The sequence below is a fragment of the Glycine soja genome, chromosome 15 (assembly GCF_004193775.1).
Source record: "Glycine soja cultivar W05 chromosome 15, ASM419377v2, whole genome shotgun sequence".
NCBI classification, from domain to species: Eukaryota; Viridiplantae; Streptophyta; class Magnoliopsida; order Fabales; family Fabaceae; genus Glycine; species Glycine soja.
The window spans coordinates 7,093,910-7,120,252 of record NC_041016.1 but is presented as its reverse complement, the minus strand read 5'-3'; the positions used below and the strand labels follow the sequence as shown (position 1 = coordinate 7,120,252).

Genomic DNA, 26,343 nt, shown 5'->3' with positions numbered 1-26,343 from the left:
ACTACACCATCATCATCATCACCTCCATCATGGTTATCACCTTTCCATCCCACCACCACTCATAATTTTAAAAATCAAATCAAAAATTGACTTGGTCAAGACATTAGGTTCAATGAATGGTCAGTGGGGTTGAACTGGTGTGGATTTTAAAACACAATCATTATCATTCCACCACTATTACAATTACCATCACAATTCCACCACTATCACCACTATCGTTGCCGCTATTATTTTGTCACATCATTGTCATCGCGGTTACTCTCATCTTTATTATTTTATGATAAAACAAGATAAAATAAAACAACTAACTCATTTTATTTATTTTTAATTTGTAACATCTTTTTAAAAACAAAACAAAAAAGGAACGGAAACTCAAAATTAAAAATGATTTTACCTTTCAAATTTTTTAAAACTAAAATCGGGAAATCAGTCTATTAACGTCAAATATTAAATGAAGATATAATTATTTTAGAAGATAGACCGATATTGTTTAATAAATTTTTTGGTTAATAAACGAAGATATACGTAAATGATTTTTTTTGTTCATTTTATTAATTAAAGATACACTAAGATCATTTAATAAAATTTGCATGATTTTTCTTTAATAATAAGCATATATTAAAAAAATATATCAAATGAAAATATAAAATTTCTGGAAAATATAGTAAGAACAAAAGAAGAAATAATATTAATGGTTGCCAGAATTTAAGATTGAGATACTTGAGAGAAATAAATCTCGAATTTTAAATAAGTTTAAACATGTTTAGTTTTTTATAAACATGGTATATTTTATTTTGTTTTTAAAATTTTTTTTACTAGTTTTAATTTGAATAAATTCATTCTTCAATTTTTTTCTTCATAAAGATGGTTTTTATTATTATATAATAATCATTTAATATATCTAAACATGCTACGTTGGTAACTATTTTGAAATATACTTTATATTATTATGATAGCAGTTCTATGTTATATTATTAATACTATTGGGATCATTTAAAAAATAAATAAAACTAATACTATTTTTTTTGAACTAAAATTGAACATACTTGCCAACATGTTAAAAATTTCAAATACCTTTAGCTCAGATGAGATCCCACAGGATTTGTGAATTTATAAATTGATAATGTAACAGTGGGACATGGATGGATGGAAAAGAACAACATTAATTGATTATTTATGAAAAAAAGGACAAAGTAAGATTTTTGATAATTTAAATTGAAGACCGTAAAGGAAGAGGGTTGAAGCGTAAGTATGACGTATGATAGTTTTACTTTTTCAGAATCTTTTTAAAATAAAATAAAATCATTCATTTTGAAAAATATATATATATATAAGATAACCCCAAACCAAAAAACGTATGATTGTGGCCGACATCACTGTTCATGCACGCATTTCATTTTTTCTTTCTTGGAGGTCTTATTTAACATCAACGCTCGCATACCGAGTGAGACTTCTTCATTCTTATTATTATTATTATTTTTGTTTTTCATTTCTCACTCGCTCGCTGTTTTTTTTCTACGCCACACCTCACTGGGACTACAGTGCACCTGGTTTGGTTAGATTCCCTTTCTCTCTTTCTTCACCTTATCTTCGTTCGAATATTCCTTGTTTTCTTTCAGACTTTCTCCCCCTTATTTTCTGTTGCTTGCTAGTTCTCAGCTCTTCTCCACGCTCCATGTTCATGCTTTCCTTCCTTCGCCTTTCGTGACGTGCAACAATCCATGTCTCCACCTTTCTTCTATTCTTTTAATATTCTATACTGCTTTTTTTTCTCTCTCTGTTGATTTGTGTAATAAAATAAAGTTAAAGCCTTAAATTCAGGAATGGATTTTGATTTTGATTGCTACATTCTAATCTAATCTAATACGTATGCAAGGAAATTGTGGTTTTCATTTCTCTCTCCTTACATTGCTAGCTTCTTCATTCATTGTTTTCATTACTGTCATGAGTTTTACACCTCAGTTCCTTTCGTAAAAAAGCTTAAAATAGAGATTAGAAATAAAAATTTGTAAGTAGCTATAGGAAGTAGTGACAGTTCGGTTGTTTGAATCGGAGATATGTGAATGCTTGTGTTTTATTACCATCGTTACCTACTCCCTTGAGGTTAGTATGATGAAGCCGCTAACTCTGGATGCTTATTGTTTTTTTTTAGGTTCATCATTTTGAAGAGGGAGAGGGGAGCGATTTTGTGCTGATGTGTTTTGCTTAAGCTTATCCAATAAAGAAGTTGGTACAAATGGCTTTTGAGCCATTGAATTGGTATTGTCGGCCAGTTGCAAATGGAGTATGGACAAAATCAGTGGAGAATGCCTTTGGTGCTTACACTCCTTGTGCGGTTGACTCTCTGGTCATCTCCGTTTCCAACTTGATACTTCTTGGCCTGTGCATTTACCGCATATGGTTGATTATGAAGGATTTCACAGTCAAGAGGTTCTGTTTAAGGTCAAACCTTTACAATTATATTCTGGGATTGCTAGCTTTATATTGTGTGGCAGAGCCATTATACAGATTGATCATGGGAATATCAGTTCTAAATTTAGATGGGCAGACTCAACTTGCTCCATTTGAGGTGAGCTATGACTCTGATTACTGCACATAGGTTTCAATGATTTATTTATATAATTATATATTCTACCTTACTTAATTGGCATAAAATTGAAATGTGAAGGTTTTTTATTTGTTCAACTTCTTTGAATTATCCTTTTTTTACATGCAGTACCTTTTATTTCTTCTGGTTGATCCTTTTTTTGTGTGCAGATTTTGATACTGTTAATTAGTGCTGTAATATTGTCTTATTGACAGATAATTTCACTGATCATTGAGGCTCTTGCTTGGTGCTCTATACTTATTTTGATTGGGATAGAAACTAAAGTCTACATCCGAGAATTCCGATGGTTTGTCAGATTTGGTTTGATTTATGCTATTGTAGGGGATGCTGTAATGTTCAATCTCATCATTTCTGCGAAGGAGTTCTATAGCAGGTTTGATCATATCATATTTACTATGTTATATAGCTTGTTGGTTAATAATGTCATGATATGCATTATCTATTGAGATTCCATTAAATCTTTTTTCTCCCAGTAAATGTAAACCTTAGAGAGATGAAATCTAGAGTACAAAAATGGAGGAAGACAAGATGTCTAGAAAGGCTGAAAGGTTAAAACAAACAAGCTGATCAATACAAAGGAGGGGAGGGGTGCATCTCCCTTGTTTGGTTTGAGGGGAGGAAAGGAGAAATACGAGTAATATATTCTTATAGCTTTATAAAAATTAATGGTGGGAGTGTGAGGTAAAATAATATTCTAGGGAAATTTATTGAGCTCAGTTCACAAGTACAAGCCACTTTCCACCCACTTCCACATCTTCCAACATTGCAGGGAGACAAAAAATTGGAAGGGAGCGAATTTGTCTCCTTCATTTCCCCTCCCCTCCCCTCCAAATTTCTAAACCTAACAAGGTAAAGTTAAAAAATTCCTCCCTTCCCCCTTCATACTCCTCTAACAAAACACACTTTAAAAGGAACAAAAGGCTAAACATCATAGATGCTATAAAATTGCTCCTATGCTAAAGAGTGGGAAGATTTCTTTATGATACAAGTTTTTCCAGCCAAATATTATGGAGAAATACACAGATAACACATTCATAAATCTTTACTTGTTCTTCCTTTTAGAGCTCCTTAAGCTACTTAACAAGCATGATACAAATTGATAACAGACCACGTCTAACCAACAATCCCCAGTAATCCATTCCGAGTTTCTTAGCCTTTTGAGGATCTCCTGTTTTGTATCCTCCTATTTGACTTCTTTTATTGTAAAAAAGAACTCCAAATTCCTTAGATTTTGAGCTCTTTCTTTCTTTAAGTATTGAATTGGAAATAACCCTATGCTGTGAATCACACGCATCACCTGCAACTGTCTATGGTTCCACTTTTTTAGTTGATATTTTAAAACAAGGGAGCAAGGGACCATGTAATTATATGTGTCTTTATGTGTGCATGTGTAGATTGTTATTTTGTAATGAAGCATTATAAAAAACGGAAATGGATCAATGCATATTTTTCATCTGCTTCATGTTCAAAACCATATGTTTTGCTTCCCCTTGTTTTTCTCGAACTGACATTTTGGTTTTCTTTGCAGCTCTGTGCTATACTTTTACATCAGTGAGGTTGTTGGCCAGGTATTGTGTGCTCTTCAATTTAGATAAATGGTTATGTTTTTCTTTTTAAACTAACTGCAACTGGATGTTTGATACTGGGTATCGTGTTCGCTTGTCTAAAATACACTTTGAGCCTTGAGGCTAGCTTGAGGTTACTACTGACCCTTGTGGCCCTTGTAAATCTTTCAAATGAATGATGTGTATTTAAAATTTGCAGTGACTTTCTTAATTAGTTCAGACTTCGGAGTGAATCTTTTTTGGAAATATGAGGTTTCTCTGTTGAATTGTCTTGTTGCTAGTTACTTGTAATGTTGTTTTATAGAGATGGATGTATAGAGAAAGTATACGGGATGTAATAACTTGATACAGTTAGGCCCCGTATGTGTGTGCTTATACTAGTAAGTTGTGTGTATTAAAACTTGTACAAGCCATCCCAAAACCCTATGTTACCCTGATATTACACTTTAAGGCCCTTCTCAAGCTCAATCCCTGATTGCAATTATACCCAGCTAACCTGCTTATTACAAATGTAATACTCTATTTGTCCATTGCCTTCATAAAAATATCTGCTACCTGCTTCTCAATCTGCACATGAATTGTTCCTTGCTGAAGTTACTCATGGTCTTAATGATAATGCGTCTAGAGTGTTGTTTTTGTACTTTGGATTGGATTCGCTATAATATTTTTTTTTTGTATAAACCTGGTGGCAAACATTTGGTTGCAGTGTGAAATCCTTAATTCTTTGTTGAATTTTTTTGGAGTGCAAAACTCACATTATGAAGGTTGTCTCTTTATGCTTAAACCTGTTAATGGATAAGGTTGTCTTATGACTTTTCTTTATTGTTCTGCTCAAGTTTGTTTCAAGGGAGTTGCTATTTTGCATTTACAGTTTGCTTGGGCATTTTTGCTGAATCATTGATCTCTTCCTCCTTGTTTTTTTACCCTCTCCCTTCATTCAATGTTTTTTGGGTCTCCCCTTACATGTTTTTCCCTTCACTTAGAACCCTTGTGAAACTTTTTTCTTACTGAAAAAGTAACATATTATCTCTTTTTGGGTCCAGGTTTTGTTTGGAATACTATTGCTTGTGTATGTTCCTACTTTGGATCCTTATCCAGGTTATACCCCCATTGGGACTGAGATGATTACTGATGCTACATATGATGAACTCCCTGGAGGAGATATGATATGTCCCGAGAGGAGTGCCAACATATTGTCAAGTATGTATTACACGTTTGTATAACCTTTTCAAACAAATATTGTGGCTACTTTTGGAAAATGCTTTAATAATTATTGTTAAGAGGGTTGGAACAGCAAATTCTGGGTTGTATATCAGTATCCTTTAAAATATACTTTGGGTAACTCATTTTGATTCCTTTGGCAGGAATAATGTTTTCTTGGATGAATCCCATCATGAAACTAGGATATGAGAGACCACTAACTGAGAAAGATATATGGAAATTAGATACATGGGAACGGACAGAGACACTGATCAATAAGTATACTTTTCCTCCCTCCAAATATTTTCTTTATACTGAAGTTATTGCCTTTCAATTTTGCTTTATAGTGCCTCTTGACTCTGTAGGTTCCAGAAATGTTGGGTTGAGGAGTCTCGGAAGTCAAAACCTTGGCTTTTAAGAGCATTAAATGCAAGTCTTGGAGGAAGGTACGGATAAATAAGGATTTTGATAGAACACTGACAACTAAGAGAAAGGAATGTATTAATATTGTAAAATGAACAAAGAGCTCGTAAAAACAGGAAGATAACAACCAGAGCCTATGTTAAAGATAACAAAGAGCTCGTAAAAAACAGGAAGATAAACACCCTGAAAGAGGCCAGGAATGTTTTCATAGGTAAAAGATAATGGCAATCTAAAGAAACTAGTTATTTTGTAATCTAGTAAGCTAACTTGGATGTCTGCCACTCACAATGTCTACCACTTTGTATTGAACATGATGAAATGTTAAGAAACTGTTATTGTATTATGAATGAGTTAGTTACAACTGAATACACAGTTGTGTATTTATAGAGGATTCTAACTAAAGAAGTAGTTAGTCTAACTAACTAAATAACTAACTGTTATGCAACTACTACAGAATTAGTTAGTCTAACTAACTAACGGTTATGCTGAGTCAGCAATGACTCAGTTGCTAACTAACTAACTGTCTGTATCTATTAATTGTTTAGTATAAAACTGCAGGCGTTTTTCCTCCCCTTCATTTGTGTTTATATGCATTTCATTTCATTTATATTCATTTTGCTTTCTGCAGGTTTTGGTGGGGAGGCTTTTGCAAGGTAATCTTCAACTTTTTTTTTTGTTCTTGATAAGATGTCATGGATGAAATAAATTTGATAGGATATACTCATTGTTTGCGAGTTTTACATGATTTTTTCCAGATAGTTTTATTTGTTTTTTATTCAACATTTGATATGATTTCTTAATTTAGACAAATAATTTCTTTGTTGTAACATAAATTAAATATGTTACGACTAGATTTATGATCCGCTAACTTTGTCAAAAGGTAGCAATCAACACGGCCTTTTAGCACCCAATGTTTGGTTTTAATACCCAAAATGAAGACATCTCAAAGTTTGCTCTGTGTCAAACTATATAATTTCCTGTTGTCCAGCAAGAATATATAGAAGACTTTAAACTGGCGATTAGTTTTATTATGTATCTACTGCTGAGCCAAACATTAGGATGCTTAAAATATTTATGCATCCATTGAGAAGGTACGGTAATATCAACTATCAATTTAAGTTGGTATTAGAGCTCACTGACATCTAGGGATCCGCTGGTTTCAAACCTATGTAATTGTTTAGACTTTCACAGTTTTGCCAACAATCTTGTGTTATACTTCCTGTGTGAAATCTATGAAGACCTGCACATTTGAATATTTAGAACTTTACTTTTGCATGGTTAAACTTCTGAGTTGAAAACTTTATATTTGATTAATTTGTTTTTTGTCTACAACATGTAGATTGGCAATGATATTTCCCAATTTATGGGCCCACTTATATTGAATCAGCTGCTACAGGTTAGTTGTTCTTTTACTGAATTGTCACTGGTTAAGTACCTCTTGTGAATGTTTAGTGGACTAATAGAAGATCATCCCTGAATGTATCGCACAAACACAATGACAAAATTATTCTCTAAATTTCTTCTTATTATTATTAACAATTTTCATAATGTCATTTGACTTGCTATTTTTTTTTTTTTTTTGATCGGCTCATTTGACTTGCTATATAAATTGTCTGCAGTCTATGCAAAATGGTGAACCATCCTGGACTGGCTATGTTTATGCCTTCTCAATATTTGTTGGAGTGGTATGTTGCAAATCTTATTAAACTCTTGATTGATAATATTTGGTTCAATCAAATGCATTGTGAAGCCAGCAGTTCTGATGCTTGTATTTTTAATTTGCTATATTTGATATTACTTTTTGTTGTGGATAGTAAGATTTGACTACAATTCTTATACCCGTTTAGTAATTGCTTCTGCATGCTTACAAGTTTTTAATAAACAATAAAGATTTTTTTTTTGTTTGTAAATTAGGCTGATCTCTATGGCCACTTGATGGAATTACATGCAAGTAATCTATAAATTTTGCAAGTTCACTTATTAAGAGCCTATCTGAATTTGTCTTTGATAGGTCTTTGGGGTGTTATGTGAAGCTCAATATTTTCAGAATGTCATGCGTGTTGGTTACCGGTTAAGATCAACATTGGTAAGTTTTTTTTTTTACATATTTATTCACACCTTTATTTCCTGTTTAGTAGGTTGTCAAAGAGCTACTTGGCTCGATCATACTTAACCACCTTGTGTCAGCAGGAGTGGCAGTGCAAGTTTCTACTGAAATTCATCCCACCCAGTAGTTGCATTTAATATGTTGAGTTTGATGTTCCATTTATTTTTTTCTCTGCTTGTTTTCTTCCTTGTAGGTGGCTGCTGTATTTCGCAAGTCCCTAAGGCTTACTCATGAAGCACGAAAGCAATTTGCAACTGGAAAAATAACCAACTTAATGACTACTGATGCTGAGGCACTTCAGGTATGCTTTTTTTCTAGTTTCTGATGTCTATTCTAATCGCAGCTGCTGACAGGTGTCAAAGAATCACTTGATTTTAAAGCATACCTGAAGGCACTATGATATTGCAACATTTCTTTGATAATATGAATTGCGATGTTTGAAATGTAGTAACCAATTATCTTAATGGTACTTCAAACAGAAAATTTAAATTATGACTAAAGGTGGCAAGGGTCAAACTCAAGACTACTTGGTCAAATAATTATTTTATTCATTGTGAAAACACTATTTTCTCGCATTGTAAAATTTAGGGGTTGATTTCTGACGAAAAACCATTCATGAATTTCCACCTAACAGTTTAAGCTTTTGGAATAGTTGGTTCATGACATGAGATTAGTGCTTCTATGATCAAGTACCCTAGAGTTTGATCTTTGCTGTCCTTATTCTTCTATTAAAAAGTTGAAATTCAGCACAAGCTAGGCGGGCTTTATGCCTGAAGGGATCCATAGTTTAAGCCTGAAAGGATCTTTAATAGGGGATTATGTTAAAGATGTAATTTAAAACCATTCATGTGTCTTCATCTAATAACATCAACTTCTAGGATGGTTGGTTGATGGTATTTTTTTATCAGATGATTTTCTCCCCACGCTTGCTGGTAGATGAAAACTTTTTTCCTTCAGATTATGCTCATAACTTTTCATATTAATCCAAAATCAGTTTGTAACAGAGAGCATAAAATAAACTCTTCCTATTTGTATTCTTCTGAGACCAGTAACCTGTAAAGTGTAATGCCACCAATAATCGATACAGTGGAAGGAAAAACCTAAACTTTAACATGAAAAGCAATCCTGAAACAACTTTTAGTTGTTTTTGAATATACATGGGAAAATGGTTGTGTTGTGGAGTCCAAAATCTTAGAGATACTAATTTAATTTATCTTGTAAGCAACTTTCTGAAACTCTGGTATGCTATAAATTGTTTTCGCAATATGTTTGATGTTGTAATACTGCTTCCTTGCAATCAATTTCACACTATGCCATGCCACAATTATATTTTTTTTCATCTCTTGAACAGCAAATATGCCAGTCACTTCACACTCTCTGGTCAGCTCCAGTACGAATTGTTGTTGCTATGGTTCTTCTTTACCAACAACTTGGTGTTGCTTCCCTTCTTGGTGCTTTGATGCTAGTTCTTATGTTCCCATTACAGGTACAGGAGTTCAGCTACTTAATTTGTCTTCACTTTCACTGCACTAGATTCTATTAATACAGATATGCTCTCAGGAAGGGTAATTAAATTAAACTAGTGTATCACATTGCAGTATATTTCTTCCCTTCCTCTCCCAACCTTTCATTTGATTCCTTCCTTGAGTTTTATTTAATTATTGGATTTTTACAATTCATGATTTGAATTTTACTATTCAGCTAGCTTTGATTTATATTATAAGATGAATCTGAAATCATTTTGAATCTTTATGATACATGAATGAAACAGTGCAATTTCGTATCATACGGTCATTATACGAATCACACAATACAACAATTCATTGTTTTTTTTAACTTTTCTTTTACCAATTCTCATGAAAGAAATTGAAAAGTCATCTAAAGCTTAAATAGTAAAATGAAAAGGAATTGAAGGATGCACTATGTTCGATTATTCAACTTATTTGTCACTCATGCAATGCATGTACTATATTTGGCTGTTCCATTGCTTCATCTCCATTCTTCCAAAATAAAGGCTTCACAAACTTCTATAAAACTAATAATTTTGTTTTAGGAGGCTTATGGTTAAGTTACTTTATCTATTTCTAGTTTAAAATTATTAAATCGAACACTATATATCATCTATATGATATATTTAAAGCATAGTTTTTAAAACGGTTTGGACTGGGAACCGGTGGTACAATGGTCCAAACATCTAATTGGATTGGAAATGACATTGACCTGCTGTAACCTGGTTGTACTCGGCTGGGTTTCCGAATCAACTGCTGAACCGCTGTTTATTGACTCGTAGCAGGTCGCGCTGTACTCAAGTCAGCTTTCAGTAAAAATACAAAAACTAACACTCAGCCTGACTCGAATCCAGGACCTGTAGCAGGCACAAGCACACTTTGCCAGTTGCCACTAAGCTAGAGAGTATTTGTTGACATAAGATTAAAAAAATTGATATTTATACAATATATAATTATTTATAGTAACTTTTAAGGGAAAAATTTGTTAAAATCTATCTCAGTCTCCATGATTTGAACCCTTAACATTGGATAGTATCAACATAGCTCCTTACCCACTACACTCCCATAATTATTTAGTTAATGTATTAACACAATTTTTTTTATCGGCTAATGTTAATTGTTAGTTTGTTAGTTTTAGTTTTTTTTATCAGCATATATATATATATATATATATATATATATATATATATATATAACATTGTATCACTCACATTGGTTCATGCGGTTTTTTAAACATTGATTTAAAGTTATTTTTATTCTTTGAATCTTATGATTTGATATAATTAAAAAAATTTCGTGGCATTCTCAATTTTAATCTCAATTTGATAACCTTCACCCCATCAAGGTAGTGAGGTATTCTGATATAAGTCTACTTTTGGAATCAGCAAATAAGTATCTTTCACAAGTTAATAATCTAGATTAGTAGCTGTTTTTGTAGGTTGATATCGTTGGTCTGACCTTTGTGTATCATTATGTAAGCTTACTGAAAACACAAATTTCTGACTTTAATAATGTGTTTTGTGGAAGCAGACATTTATCATTAGCAGAATGCAGAAGTTATCTAAGGAAGGATTACAACGTACAGACAAAAGAATTGGTCTCATGAATGAAATTTTGGCTGCTATGGACACCTTAAAGTATGTCTTTTGCCAATAATGATTAACTGCATGTATTATATAGATACATTATTTTTACTTATATAAAATGTAAGTTCTAATAGTTTTGTTGTTGGTTATGTGAACTTGGCTTAGGTATTATGCATGGGAGAGTAGTTTCCAGTCTAAAGTACAGATTGTCCGAGATGATGAATTATCTTGGTTTCGGAAAGCATCATTACTAGGAGCGGTATGACTTACCAATTCAAGATATTAATGTTCCACATTATTTGTTATACTGTTTATTTATTTATTTTTTATCAGCAAAGATAAGTATATATAGATAATTGAGTACCAGAGGTACTGAAATACAATTTTTGTTGCCCAAGCTATAGACCATATTAATGAAAAGTTGCTAATCAAAAGTTCTATTCTGAGCTATTACACTATCCCTTCTCTAAGATTACTAGACCATTGGTTAAAATGACAAAAAAAATCCTTCTCCAAATGCCTCAGCCAAGTCCACAACAAGAAAGCTGCTTCATCAATCAATTTGTTGCTGTCAAATGTTTCATTGGAGAATACTATCTTATTCCGTTGCTGCCAAATGGTCCAGGTCACTGCCACCCACCAGCATTTTCACCTAGTAGCCCTTCTCCCCTCATTCAATATATCTCCATGCTGTAGAAAATGCTGTCTTGGATCTTTTGGAAAAGCTGCAGATTTGTTCACCCAGGATAATGATTCCCACCAAATAGGGATGATTCTATTGCAGTGGAAAAACAAATGTCCTGCTTCCTCTTCCTCTCTGCTGCAAAATGGGCAGTGCCTATCCAATATATCTATTTGTCTCCTGTGTAAGTTTATTCTAGTGGGTAGTCTATCTCTAAGAAGCCTCCATGCAAATACTGCATATTTGGTTGGAATCTTCAGCTGCCACAGCTCCTCAAAAGCCCTGTCCTTGATCCCATCAACTACAGGCCCCCTCATTACCTTGTATGCAGATTGCACCGAGTAGCTCCCACTTGGATCTGCCATCCACACCCATGCGTCTCTTCCATTTTGCTGAATAACTGACCTTTCAACATCTTTTAGGAAATTGACAGCCATTGTTATCTCATTGTCGAACAGTGGCCTTCTCCAAGATAGATTCCACTCCCACTCCCCATCTTTGTACCCTCCCATCTGCTGTATTAATTGATTTTGTTGTTCCGAGATTAGGAACAATCTAGGATATTTAACTTCCAATGAAACCTCATCATGTATCCACTTATCCTCCCAAAATTTAACCCTTTCTCCGCCCCCAACCCTCCATATTGTTTATTTATATTTTCTCCCTTCAGTATATAAGTTTCAGTTTCCTTAAAGAAACCCATTTCTGTAATGTATTCGTTTAGGGCTGTTAGAATTTAACTAACCTCAAATTGCACTTCTGTGGGCCAATATAAATACCCATCAGAAACTGCTAAATATTTGCTACCACTCTAATTTTCTTTCTCGTACAACCATTTCTATCTAAAAATTTGAATGAAGAAACTGTGTTCAATTCACTGCCATAATGGATTACTTCCTGTCCAACAAATGATTTTATAAATGAAACAAATAGTAGTACATTGTACACTTGATGATGAAGTTCGATAAATGGATAAGATCTAACGTTCTAGACAACTATTTGAATGAACATCCATGACAATATTGAAAGTGACTTGAAATTTTAAGGAAGTACAATACTGAGTTGTGATAGTTATCGTTGAGAATCAGGAATAAATGTCATTTATTATAATTTGATTTGATAGGATCTGATTTAGGGGAAACTTAATCTCCTCTAATTATGTGCAATCATTACTATCCGGTTATACAAATGAGCATCCCACTGTGTACTCTAACACACGGTTTTCACTCAACTTCCCTCTGTTTCTCTTATTTTACAGTTATAATAGACCATAACAGAGGGAGTATGAGAGACGGGGAGGAACCTACATCTAAATCTTTCCTCCTCCAAACCTGAAATTGATTAGCTGCTCAATTGTGTAGTTGATGGCATCAATCCTTCAGCGCAAAGATAATAAAAAAGTCACATGTGATGAATGATAGATGGATGATTTCTAAACAAAGAGGAATGTATTTAACTACTCAGCACCCCACTTTGCTAAAGGAATGACTTTGCCTTTTCACTTCCCTTTTAAAATAAAAGTAAAATCTCAGTGAAAGGTCCAAGAGACCCCTCCACACAAAGCACAAATTAAATAATTACTGTAAGATTGCTGAGTTTTCTTGATTCAGTTTTCAACTGTTGCAATTTCATAAAATATAAATGTTTAGGCATGGAAAAAAAGTGTTGATTATGAAAGGCAGTAATTTTTTTTTCCTGGTATTGATTCTTGACTCCAGCCTTGTATTTATTGAATTTGTTTTTGGCAGTGTAATGGATTTATTCTAAATAGCATTCCAGTTTTTGTAACTGTGATTACATTTGGAGTATTCACCTTGCTTGGAGGGGATCTGACACCTGCAAGAGCTTTTACATCACTTTCTCTGTTTTCTGTGCTTCGATTTCCTCTCTTCATGCTTCCTAATACTATAACTCAGGTAAGTTATTCTCCTTTGCAATTTTCTTTTGTTTCTTTGATTTTGCAGCAGGATGCCTTATCCTATGTTTTATACTCTCTCCATTGTCTTTACTCTCTAATAAAATTTAATTCTTGCATAAGCAGTGTAGTGAGAATTAATGCTGCACCAATGTAGTTCAGTTATCCTAATTCTTTTTTTGTCTTAAAGGTGGTTAATGCAAACGTATCGTTGAAGCGACTAGAAGATTTACTCTTAGCAGAAGAGAGAGTACTTCTACCAAATCCACCTATTGAGCCAGGATTACCAGCCATCTCGATCAAGAATGGATACTTTTCTTGGGATGCGAAGGTCCATATCCTTTTGACGTCATGTATCCATTTGTTTGCATAAAGGACATCTGTTCGTTCACTAGTACCCTCATGCTGGAAAACATTTTTTGTCTGTTGTATCCTGTTCACCTGTTTGCTTTCTGTCAATTATTTTATCTAGTTGAGGAATAATTGAAATAATTGCATGTTAATGTAGTATTTAAATTATATTTTCCCAGAAGCATCTGATGGTCATACAGAATTTTGTTGCATTTGATATCCATAGGAATTGTGAAGGTGTAGGTCTTGAATTTTCTATAAAAAAAACTGATAATTCATTTTTCTTTCTTCAGGCAGAGAGGGCCTCATTGTCAAACATAAATCTGGATATACCTGTTGGTTGCCTAGTTGCAGTTGTTGGCAGTACAGGAGAAGGGAAGACATCACTAGTATCTGCAATGCTTGGAGAACTTCCACCAATGGCAGATTCATCTGTTGTTTTGAGAGGAACAGTTGCTTATGTACCCCAAGTTTCCTGGATTTTTAATGCAACTGTAAGTTAATAATATATTCTATTAAGAAAAGTTCATAACTTTTTACAACCGGGAGAAAGAGGATAAGAAAATGCTGAGAGATAAATAAGTTGGAAAGTAAATGGGAATCCACTAAACAAGCTCTAAAAATTTTGAAGATGCCAACCATATACCCCAATATGTATGCTTACCCAACTAAACTATTGAATTGACTCATTTTTTTTTGGATACATTACAAATAAGCATCTTTTAAAAATGGTGAATATGAAATGCTAAGTTGCTAACCATATACTCCTATTTGTACTAAAACCCAAGTAACAAATGATTCATAACCTATTTTTAGATGCATTACAAATAATAAAAAAGACTTTCCTTATTACTTCACTCTCTTCACATTAACCTTATTCAAAATTATCTTGCAAGCATGGTTGGGAGGAGGCATTCCCAGATGTTATTTGTTGAAATCCCACATTGACTAGAGATATGACAAATGTAGTCCTTATAAGGCTTGGATAGTCCTATCCTTATTAGAAAGTTTTGTGGGTTTTAGTTACGCCAAAGCCCAAATTCTAAGATGGTATTAAAGTCTTTCCTAGTTTTGTTATTTGATCATTCATTTGTCTACACTCTAGATTTTTATTCCTAGGCATAAGGGGGTGTTGTTATTGGACCAGCCACATTTCCACGCTCCAGATGTCTAGCCCTGGGCATGAGCGGGTGTGTTGAGATCTCACATTGAATAGATATATAACCAATGTAGTCCATATAAGGCTTGACCTCACCTTATAAGTTGATTTTGTTGGGTTGAGTTAGGCCCTAAGTCCTTTAAGATTATTCAAGAGATGTTACTATACTGGTATTCCCCTTTCTGATTGTCTCCTTAGTTTTGAAGTCCAGCAAGGTGAATTGGGCAAGTTGCCCCTTTCTATTTTCTAAAATGAGGGTTAAAAATCTTTCTTTCATTTTGTAATAGAATAATTTTGGGAAATTACTTGAGTGGAGGGGCTGGAAGGTTTTAATATCATAAATGGACCAAACTTAGGTGCAGTACTTTAGGTGTTTTTAGTGTTGTTCTCTAATCAAAATTGGACTTTTACCTTTGTAACCCATACAATAAAGGTCAAATTTAATTATTGAGGTGAAACTCCAAACCTGGAAAATAACACCAAAAGCACCCTAAGTATAGTGTTGCACGTAAATTTTGTTCATAAAATTCTTCTGCAGCTTACTCAAAGGATTGCATTTGGATGCTTTTGTAGATTCAGGATTAAAAAAGTGGGAGTCCTGAAAGATGGATTTTCTAATGAATTTGCATCTACCATATAAATGATATGTTATTAATTCATAAAATTGTGAGTTTGATCCTGTTTGTTATTTTATCATTATCATATTTATTACATTACAAAGTTAATAGAGTGCTATAAATGATAAAGTTATGTGAGCTTATCCTATTAGCCATTTGATTATTCTCATGTCTGTTAATGTGGGGTTTATCATGCCTGATAAACTTTATTTTTACAGGTACGGGATAACATTTTGTTTGGTTCTGTCTTTGACCCAGCAAGATATCAAAGGGCAATAAATGTGACTGAACTGCAGCATGACCTTGAGTTACTGCCGGTGAGTGTATATGAGTTATAGCATTTAAGTGCATACAATGAATGTTCAATTTAATTATTAGATTTTTAAGTTGGTAGGCCTTGCTTCCTTCTTTCTCTTAATGACTAGGGTGGTGATCTTACTGAAATTGGTGAAAGAGGGGTAAACATCAGCGGTGGCCAAAAGCAGAGAGTATCCATGGCTAGAGCTGTCTACTCCAATTCTGATGTGTACATCTTTGATGATCCCCTAAGTGCTCTGGATGCGCATGTGGCTAGACAGGTTACCTTCATGCCAACTGACTCCTCTATAGCTTCTGTTATTTCTATTGCTTCAGTGTTCTAACTCAAAAGTAATTTGCTATGGCATTGTTTTTGGTCATCTCATGTATGTGAATCATGACTGTTACATATTGACCACTAATTCCCTCAAGATTAAATTGTTTTGGGTGCTTGAGTGCTGTATATAAACAGGATCTGGCAATTGTTTTAAGTTCATGTATAGCATAGTAATGTATGATTAAATTTGTGATATATAGTGCTTTTATGTCTTGGATTTTATAGTGGTGGGGGCTCCTATTTATATTGATCCAAAACGTGGAAGCTACTTTCTCTTTCTTTGGCTGTACATGCCATGCAGCATGCCTTATATTTACATTTCTTTTGTTTCTATACTATTGTTCTCTTTTCCATATTTAAATTAATAAATTATTTTCAGTTTTTTTTTCCCATATAATATGTATGTACATGTACCTGCCAATACAGCATGCCTTATATTTACATTTCTTTTGTTTCTATACTATTGTTCTCTTTTCCATATTTAAATTAATAAATTATTTTCAGTATTTTTTTCCCATATAATATGTATGTACATGTCCCTGCTAATAGTTGACATTTGTCAGTGTTATGTAAAAACAACGAATATGCAACGGGATTCTCCTGGTGAAATTATCATGATCATGTTTGTAGAGATACTGAATACAGTATGCAAATTTGTTCCTCCTCGGTTTTGACTGTTGCTGAATATGCAAATATCTCATTTTATGTTGTTAAAAGTTGAAATCTGATTTACTGTCTTAATATTATCTTAACATTGTCTAATATGCACTACATATTATCTCAGGTTTTTGATAAATGCATCAAGGGAGATTTGAGAGGGAAGACCCGAGTTCTTGTCACAAATCAGCTGCATTTTCTTTCGCAGGTTAATAGAATCATTTTGGTCCATGAAGGTATGGTGAAGGAGGAGGGAACTTTTGAGGAACTCTCTAACCATGGACCGCTGTTTCAAAAGCTTATGGAAAATGCGGGAAAGATGGAGGAGTATGAAGAAGAAGAAAAGGTAGATACTGAAACCACAGATCAGAAGCCCTCTTCAAAACCAGTGGCCAATGGAGCAATTAATGATCATGCAAAGAGTGGAAGTAAACCAAAAGAAGGAAAATCTGTCCTTATTAAACAAGAAGAACGAGCAACAGGGGTTGTCAGCTTGAATGTTCTAACGAGGTAAGAAGATTAAATGAATTAGTGTAAAGCGATTTTGATTTGTAACTATTTGTTGCACCTGCACACACATTTATATTGTGGAATGCAACTTTCTCCGCATGAAATGACATTCTTATTTGTAACCCTGATGGTCAACATCCACAACAAAGTGGAATATGGTGCATATTTTATGCCTTTCTTTTTCCACTTGCTTCTTCTTTGTTTAAATATTTTTTAATCTTAATTGGCTTGGGTTCCTCTTAGGTACAAAAATGCATTAGGAGGGTTTTGGGTGGTTTTCGTACTCTTTGCATGCTATGTCTCAACGGAAACGTTACGAATATCAAGTAGCACATGGTTAAGCCATTGGACTGATCAGAGTGCTACGGAGGGTTACAACCCTGTCTTCTATAATATGATATATGCAGCTCTATCATTTGGTCAGGTATAATTCTCTTATAAAATCACTGTACAGCCTGCATTTGATTGGACTGCATCTATGGAACAAATTATTAATTTGGAATTGAGTTTCAGGTTTTGGTGACTTTAACAAATTCTTATTGGTTAATCATATCAAGTCTTTATGCTGCTAGAAGGTTGCACGAAGCCATGCTTAGCTCCATATTACGAGCTCCCATGGTGTTTTTCCAAACAAATCCACTCGGAAGAGTTATCAACAGGTTTGCGAAGGATCTAGGTGACATTGATCGTAATGTTGCTCCATTTGTGAATATGTTTCTAGGTCAAGTGTCCCAGCTTCTTTCAACCTTCATCCTCATAGGCATTGTCAGCACAATGTCCTTGTGGGCGATACTGCCATTGTTGGTGTTGTTTTACGTAGCTTATCTATACTATCAGGTATAACGATTGCCACTATATTCTTGCTTTTACTCACTTCAATTCATATTTGGAAATCAATTGATATTTTCTTTGTTTTAGAGCACCGCTCGTGAAGTGAAACGCTTAGACTCAATTAGCAGATCTCCTGTTTACGCACAGTTTGGAGAAGCACTGAATGGCTTATCAACGATTCGTGCTTACAAAGCGTATGATCGAATGGCAGATATAAATGGGAAATCCATGGACAACAACATCCGATTCACGCTGGTGAACATGAGTGGAAACCGATGGCTCGCAATCCGATTGGAAACATTGGGAGGCCTTATGATATGGTTGACTGCAACTTTTGCTGTCATGCAGAACGGGAGAGCGGAGAACCAGCAAGAATTCGCATCCACCATGGGGTTACTACTTAGCTATGCTCTGAACATTACTAGTTTGCTTACTGGTGTGCTGAGGCTTGCAAGTTTGGCTGAGAATAGTTTAAATGCAGTTGAACGGATTGGCACTTACATAGATTTGCCCTCGGAGGCTCCCTCTGTCATCGATAATAATCGCCCTCCTCCTGGCTGGCCTTCTTTAGGCTCAATTAGATTTGAAGATGTTGTTCTTCGCTACAGACCTGAGCTTCCTCCTGTGTTGCATGGCTTGTCTTTCACCATTTTCCCGAGTGATAAGGTTGGCATTGTTGGAAGGACTGGTGCAGGAAAATCCAGCATGCTTAATGCTTTGTTTCGAATTGTAGAATTGGAACAAGGAAGAATATTAATTGATGATTATGATGTTGCAAAGTTTGGGCTTGCTGATTTGCGTAAAGTTCTTGGCATTATACCACAATCTCCTGTTCTCTTTTCAGGTATTTATTTATGATATAATTTTCTGAAATTATATTGTAGTGTTTGATACCATTGCCGGGGTTTGTTTCTGAATTGTCCAATAACCAAAGAGAATAAAAAAAGTTTTCAATTAGGAATTTTTTGTTGAAGTCGTCCATAAATATAACGTGGAAGAGATGTGCAATGCTTTTTAAGTAATTTTAAATTAATAGAATAAGAATAGTCAATGGTCATGGGTTAGACCAAAATAAACTTAATACTCAATAAATTTCAATTAAATTATGATAAATATATATTGATGCTAACATTTAAGGATGATTAAATTTTTGTAGACAATAGGTAATATGAGAATGTTTTCTGTACTCTTGATAACTTCATTTGTCTATACCACTGCAAACTACCTTTGTGACCATTTTGGTAAGAGACAAAGGCATATTTAGTTATATAATTTAATCAAGTACTTGTTCAATAAGCTCTTATCAAATGATAGCTTATTCATAAATTTGACTGTCAAATTTAATGAGATGAACATATTTACATTAAAGATAATTAAAAAATATGATACAACTGGAAACTGCTTCTATTACACTTCTTATTGATTGGTGAGCTACTTGACCTCATGATTGAAAATCTGTGGCCAAATCTAGTCTAAAAATATTGCCAAATCTTTAGTGGTTAGGTTGGGCTCAACCTTGTTTTCTATTTGTATTACTGATAGATAGATTGGCTATATTTTGTCAACTTGTATGATTCTTATATTGTGATTTATGAAACATAAGAATATTTTAACTTCTGAATTAATGTTTTGCAGGTAATTGAAATATAAAATTTAAATAATGTCATTGTAATAATATTAAGCTCATCTTACACTTCATAGGAACTGTGAGATTTAATCTCGATCCATTCAATGAACACAATGATGCTGACCTCTGGGAGGCTCTGGAGAGGGCACATTTGAAGGATGTGATACGGAGGAATTCTTTGGGGCTGGATGCTGAGGTAAATGCTAATATAGGTGTTTTGATGGAGATGATTGTATTAATGAGTATTGGTTAAAATGAGCATTATTTACTGACATTCTTCTAGTTGAATTTGATCATTATTTAATCCACCCAGCTTTTGCTTTCTGCATATTTTCATTCTGGTTGGGAGTATTTTTACGGTAGTGACTTGTGATGTCTTTATGGTTTATAAGGGCTTTAGTAATTTGGTTGTCTAGTCAGACGTTTATACTAGCCGATTAATTAATTTGAGTAGTTTCATAAATGAAAAGTGCTGAATTTAGAATATGAACATGATGCATTGGTATTTTGTCTAATTTTGTATGAACATGATGCACTGGTGGGTATGCAACTATGCATAGATAGTTGGCATAGATGTACCCTGAGAAGGTACCTGATTTCTCCATTGCATGCTTCTGGTTCCAATGCTCATCTGGTACATGGGTACGTACCTTTCTTTCCCTGAGTAGGTACCTGATTTCAACATACCACTCAAGTACAAGTTGTACCCTTTAACTATTCCCAATTCCAATACCAGCATTATTAATTGCACCCAAATACAAGTTGTGTAGCACCCTTGTGTGTTGCTTGTTGACCCTGTTGATGTGGACAGAATGGACCAAAGTGAAGAATCCGATGGGTGAGAGAAACTTGTGCGCAAGACTTGCTCTATTTTGGCATGTCACCTTCTGGATTAAATTCTCAGACTATTACTTTCTAGTTAGAATTTGGCACATGCTGAACTATAAAAGTGCTGTTTGGTTTAGAGAAAATAGTGTCTGAGCAGGCAAACATGTATCATCTCTTGGTGCTTGTTTTTCTGTGTTGTAGTCCCAAAGAGGCAGCAATTAAGGTGGGCTAGGGGTGACCACAATAAAGGCGGCTTTCCAATATTCCAATACAAGAGGATTGGAGGCTCCTGTTTAGTTATGCTTCTCATCCCCCCTGGGTCTTGGGTTATGTTATTTCTTTAATTAATTTTGGTATCGTAAAGTGAAAAACAGTATGTACCCACGCTATTACGTATTATGGATATGCTTAGAAGTACAAATTGTCCTTTGTTTGTTTTACAGATATATATTGTTGAAGCTAGTATTTATTAATGAAAATGTGGTATCCAGGTATCTGAGGCAGGCGAGAACTTCAGTGTTGGACAAAGGCAACTGTTGAGTCTTTCCCGGGCTTTATTGCGTAGATCGAAAATATTAGTACTTGACGAAGCAACCGCAGCAGTAGATGTTAGAACAGATGCACTCATACAAAAAACAATTCGAGAAGAATTCAAATCCTGTACAATGCTCATTATTGCTCATCGCCTAAACACCATTATTGATTGTGATCGAATTCTTTTGCTTGATGGTGGTAAGGTATGCACTCAATATTCAAACCATAGAGCTGGCTAACTCATAATATAGTTAAAGTCCTTTGCCACTGGTGTAAGTTATACTAAAGTTATTACCTTAGATAGCTCTAGTTTCTACTGAATGTCTATTGAAAAATTGGTGCATATGATCAACTATCTTTAGATTCAATAGCTGGATGGATGAACTGGCACTGCGTTATTTGATGATGGTGTGTGTCTAGTCTTACACCAATGTGACCTAGCCCATAAATAAATAAATCACACACAGACACACACATATATAGGAGAGGAGAGAATAATACCAATATAAACTTAGAAGTTTTCTTGTAAGGAAAATTGAAATTTTGAATTAAGGCATCCTTATGAATGCAGACCGCCTTTAATTTGACTCAAAACCGCTGACCTGATAATGGTTTGCTTCAGTGTTATATTGATGCATTTCATGTTTAAAGGTTCTTGAATACGATACCCCTGAGGAGCTGCTGTCAAATGAAGGTAGTGCTTTCTCTAAGATGGTCCAAAGCACAGGAGCTGCAAATTCCCAGTATTTACGCAGCTTAGCACTTGGTGGGGATAAGTCAGAAAGAGAAGAGAACAAACATCTAGATGCCCGGAGAAAATGGCTGGCTTCTTCTCGATGGGCTGCTGCAGCCCAATTTGCTCTCGCTGTTAGTCTCACCTCATCCCATAATGACCTTCAACGATTGGAAGTGGAAGACGAGAATAGTATTCTGAAGAAGACAAAGGATGCTCTGATAACTTTGCAGGGGGTTCTGGAAAGGAAGCACGATAAAGAAATTGAGGAATCTTTAGAGCAGCGCCAAATATCCCCAGACGGATGGTGGTCATCGCTTTATAAAATGATTGAAGGTATTGTTTTAATCTATTTTCTGCATGTAATCAGAGATTATGTAAATCAAAATGAATTTAAAGCACCAATTTGTATATGCACTTAGGAATGCATTTCTCTCTAATTTTTTGTCTAATTCACGTTATTAGAAGTAATCATGCCAGATATATTTTCATTGTAAAGTGCATGGTCATGTAAACATACACCGAAAATATTAAAAACATAATTTGCCCCACATGCAACATGAGATTCTGAAGAAAACATTAATTTGGAAGGGCACTGAAGTGGCCCCACGACTGAACGTAATTGAATGATTTTCAGATTTTTGCCTGTTTTTCCCTAATTGTGTTTGTCTGTGCCATGAGAATTTTTTTAAATTGGTAAGACCTAATGTTTTTTGCCTCTCGGATAATTTTACTAACTTGGCTGATGACAACTAGCATTTCAAAGAAATTTTCATGATTAAGAATCTTGCGATTTTGAATGTGGTTGGGTATGACTAATATATTTTCATATATTTATTGTAACTGGATCTGTTCTGCCTCTTGTATTAGGTCTTGCTATCATGAGCAGATTGACCGTGAACAGGCTCCATCAATCAGACTTCGGTTTTGAGGACAGATCAATTAACTTTGATCAGGTTGATATGTAGGGAAAACTGCACTTCTTTATATAACAGCTCCTGCCTACTGATGACTGATGACTTCGATCAAGTCGATAGACCTAAGGTTTTGCTAACTTTATTTTGGCGCGTAGCTCTACAACGGAGCTATGAAAATCAACCAAGAACTTTTTATTGTTTACTTTGGCGAGTAGAAATTCTTTTCATGTAGTATTGTAATTTTGATTACCAAAAGAATTTTCATCGATGCTCATCTTCATTGAGATTGTTCTTTTGTCTATTTAGTTTTTAAAATATTATTATAGATAGTGATGATTTTTAGTAATTATTATATTACATGAAGACTTAAATATTTTTTTTTGTCAAATGTTGATTTTGATGTGACATATTGATGCGATGTGACAGTCATATAGATTATTGGCGTTAAGCATAACAATGGGATCCAAACTTGTGGGACCCACTCGATTGTGATGGGAAAAATCTGAGTTGACCAAGTTGGAATTAGGGTCAAGTTTTTCTCTATAGCCAATTCAGATTTGAGGTCGGGGATGAGATTTTTCATTTTATGTAAAATTATATTTTTTTTATAAAATTTTATAAGCATGTGGGAGGGGGACCTGACCCTGTTTGGGGTGGGAGTGGGGGGATATCCGAAGTTGGGAGCTAGGGCGAGATATGCAGAATCCGACCCCAACCTATTGACATGGTGCTTAGTGACAAAAGATTAAATAAAGTAAAAAAAAAAATAGTAGGAATTGAACTTATGATATTTTATTTAAAGAGAAATTAGTAAATTATCATGAAACTTGTTTTGTTTAAATTTTATAAAAAGTATTTTACATGTATTATTAGTTCCATAATTATTATTTTTTAATTATAAAATTTATAAATTTACATGTATTTATTTTTATCATAAAATTTTATTTTAATATAAATTGATAAATTTTTATATAAAAATTGTTTTATTTTATTATAATTTTAAAAAACATTACATAAAATAATATATAGATTATTTAAAAAAACATTTTATGTAATTTATATATATCACATAAATTTAAATAATTTAAAATATTAAAATTTTATTACTTATTATAATTAAAATATTTTATTATTATTTATATATAAAAATAAATTTACATTTTTTTTATAAATCACTTAAAATAATTTATATAAATAATTTTCATAATAATTTATGTAATTTCATTTATATATAATTATCTATAACTGGAATTAAAAAACTTATTTACTAAATTTTTTGTCGTTAAAACGAAAGAATTGACATGTAATTTTCATAAAAATTAAACATTAAAATTTTATTAATTTATATAACCAGAATAAAAATAATTTACATATTAAAATAAATTTACATAATTCATATAATTTACATATTAATTTATTTAATTATATTGATTTATGTAATTAGAGTAAAAATAATATATATATTAAAATCAATTTGCAAAATAATTTATATATTCATTTAGAAATTTAATTATAAATTAGTAGAATTAAAATTAAATTTTGTAAGTTATTCAAAATAAAAATATCTAAAATGATATAAAATAAAATTAAAAAGATTTATATATCAAAAAAATTTTTAAATTTGAAAATTTTTATAACTAAAAATAATAATAACTCTTGAATAATGATATATACAAAATAATATTTATAAACTTAACTAAATAAAATAATAATTTATTATCTTATCTTTGAATAAAAAGTCAACTGAGTGAAGGATCACAATTTTTTAATCTAAAAAATAATAAAATTAAATGTGTTGTTTTAGAAATAGAAAATCAGGATTTAAAATTATAAAAAGATTAAAATTATAATTTAATATAAAACTTAATTTACTGAAATAAAATACCACTAAAATATAATGGGTGCAAAATTCACATTTAGCCCTTTTATTTTGGTGAGTATAACTTATTTTCATGCATTATTGTAACTTTGATTGCCAAAAGAATTTTCTTTAAATGCTCCTTTCAGGTCCTAGATACTTTTGATAGTTATTCCTTCACTGCTATGCTTCAAAACTTATGCCATAGTGTGTTAGTGGCATTTTTCAAAATTACAGATGTGCAGAGAACACATGTATGTATGAATATGTATGTATGAATTGGATCTATAAATAGAACAGAAAATGCAGATAAAAAAAATAAAACAGAAAATATGATTAAATTATTTTCATATATTTATCAGATTTTTCATGTTTTATTTGAGAGCTTATTGAAATAAGTGGACAATTTTATAAATATATCAAATATTTACACATACTAATGTGATAAAGTCCAGATAAATTATAAATGCACTCTTACAATCATTTATAGTACATGTTTGGATATGCGCTTGTAATTAGTTTTAAATCAATATGATTTTATAGATTTTTTTTTTTGCTGAAAGATGATTTTATAAAATTGATTTTAAATAAAAGTAAGCTTGTAGTAATGAGATTTTTGTTTAGACAATAAATATTGAAATATTAATTTTGACACATAATTAGTGTGTTTGGATAACATATAAGAATTAATTCTATCTCACAAAATCATGGTGACACCATCAAAAGTAAAAACAATTTGTTGTTTTGTTTTCATCATGAAAAAATAATTTTTCATCATAAATCTAATCCAAACACACTAAATATTATTGGAAATTTACAATCAAAATTGATTGAGTGTATAATTACCCAAATGACTAGAGTGTAAGTATATGCATGAAAGGTGAAACAAACGTGACTAGTGGTATACATTTTATAAATAACATGACTCAAGTCAGCATTAATGCAAAAGTTATTTTTAATAGCTTCAATAATCAATAAAACTTCAGTCTATAACTTATAATAATATTTCTAATAGAATGCCATGCATCTTGTTTGGACATCCAAAACTCAGATTGAATTATGTCATACGCTGATTTAGAATTCTCTTCTTTCTTCATCTTTTATCATCAATCAAATCTTATAACTCTGATTCAAATATATTTGAGATAGTCTGATAATATGTTTAAATGACACACAAGAATTAATTTTATCTTACAAAATTATAGTGATGCTATGAAAAAATAAAAATAACTATTTATAATTTTACCTTTACAATGAGAAATTAATTAATTTTCATTAATCCACACACATTGTTAAACATCTAGTGGTTTGCTACTCTTCCTATTGTATGTTCTTTTTTCTTTTTTTCCTTCTAAAAACGTCATGCCTCACTTAGTGGTTCACTTTTCCAGCTCTGCTCTTGGGTGTGCAGACCATTTACTTTTTGTCTCGTCCAGTCGCTTTCCAAGTTGTGGTGAAGCTAGAGAAAAATGTTTGACTGGATGCATTAAGTG

At 32.9% G+C, this 26,343-nt stretch overlaps 1 protein-coding gene across 4 annotated transcripts; it reads left to right on the top strand.

Moving 5' to 3' along the window:
* The first annotated feature begins 1,425 nt into the window (after positions 1-1,425).
* LOC114387954 (ABC transporter C family member 2-like) lies at positions 1,426-23,380 on the top strand. 4 transcript variants are annotated; one of them, XM_028348257.1, is made up of 28 exons: positions 1,426-1,444; positions 2,153-2,569; positions 2,803-2,981; positions 4,137-4,176; positions 5,217-5,373; positions 5,538-5,652; positions 5,739-5,819; positions 6,425-6,449; positions 7,136-7,192; positions 7,416-7,481; positions 7,808-7,882; positions 8,097-8,204; positions 9,255-9,389; positions 10,942-11,048; positions 11,163-11,256; positions 13,428-13,595; positions 13,785-13,925; positions 14,239-14,439; positions 15,940-16,038; positions 16,147-16,299; positions 17,140-17,522; positions 17,766-17,946; positions 18,036-18,359; positions 18,441-19,197; positions 20,055-20,176; positions 21,300-21,545; positions 21,994-22,411; positions 22,946-23,380. In XM_028348257.1, exons 2-28 carry the CDS (start codon positions 2,237-2,239, stop codon positions 23,041-23,043), a joined length of 4,863 nt encoding a protein of 1,620 aa, XP_028204058.1. In that variant the 5' UTR covers positions 1,426-1,444; positions 2,153-2,236; the 3' UTR covers positions 23,044-23,380. The 4 variants fall into 4 exon arrangements, with proteins under 4 accessions (XP_028204058.1, XP_028204057.1, XP_028204059.1 ...); XM_028348256.1 differs by lacking the exon at positions 1,426-1,444 and adding an exon at positions 1,447-1,555; XM_028348255.1 differs by lacking the exon at positions 1,426-1,444 and adding an exon at positions 1,578-1,723.
* Positions 23,381-26,343: the final 2,963 nt, after the last annotated feature.

Bases quoted from the DNA above. Each gene is read 5' to 3' on its own strand.
- LOC114387954 (XM_028348257.1), top strand. From the start codon at position 2,237: ATGGCTTTTGAGCCATTGAATTGGTATTGTCGGCCAGTTGCAAATGGA. The intron at 13,926-14,238 runs GTCCATATCCTT...TTCTTTCTTCAG, and splicing joins ACTTTTCTTGGGATGCGAAG to GCAGAGAGGGCCTCATTGTC. The intron at 17,947-18,035 runs GTATAATTCTCT...ATTGAGTTTCAG, and splicing joins CAGCTCTATCATTTGGTCAG to GTTTTGGTGACTTTAACAAA.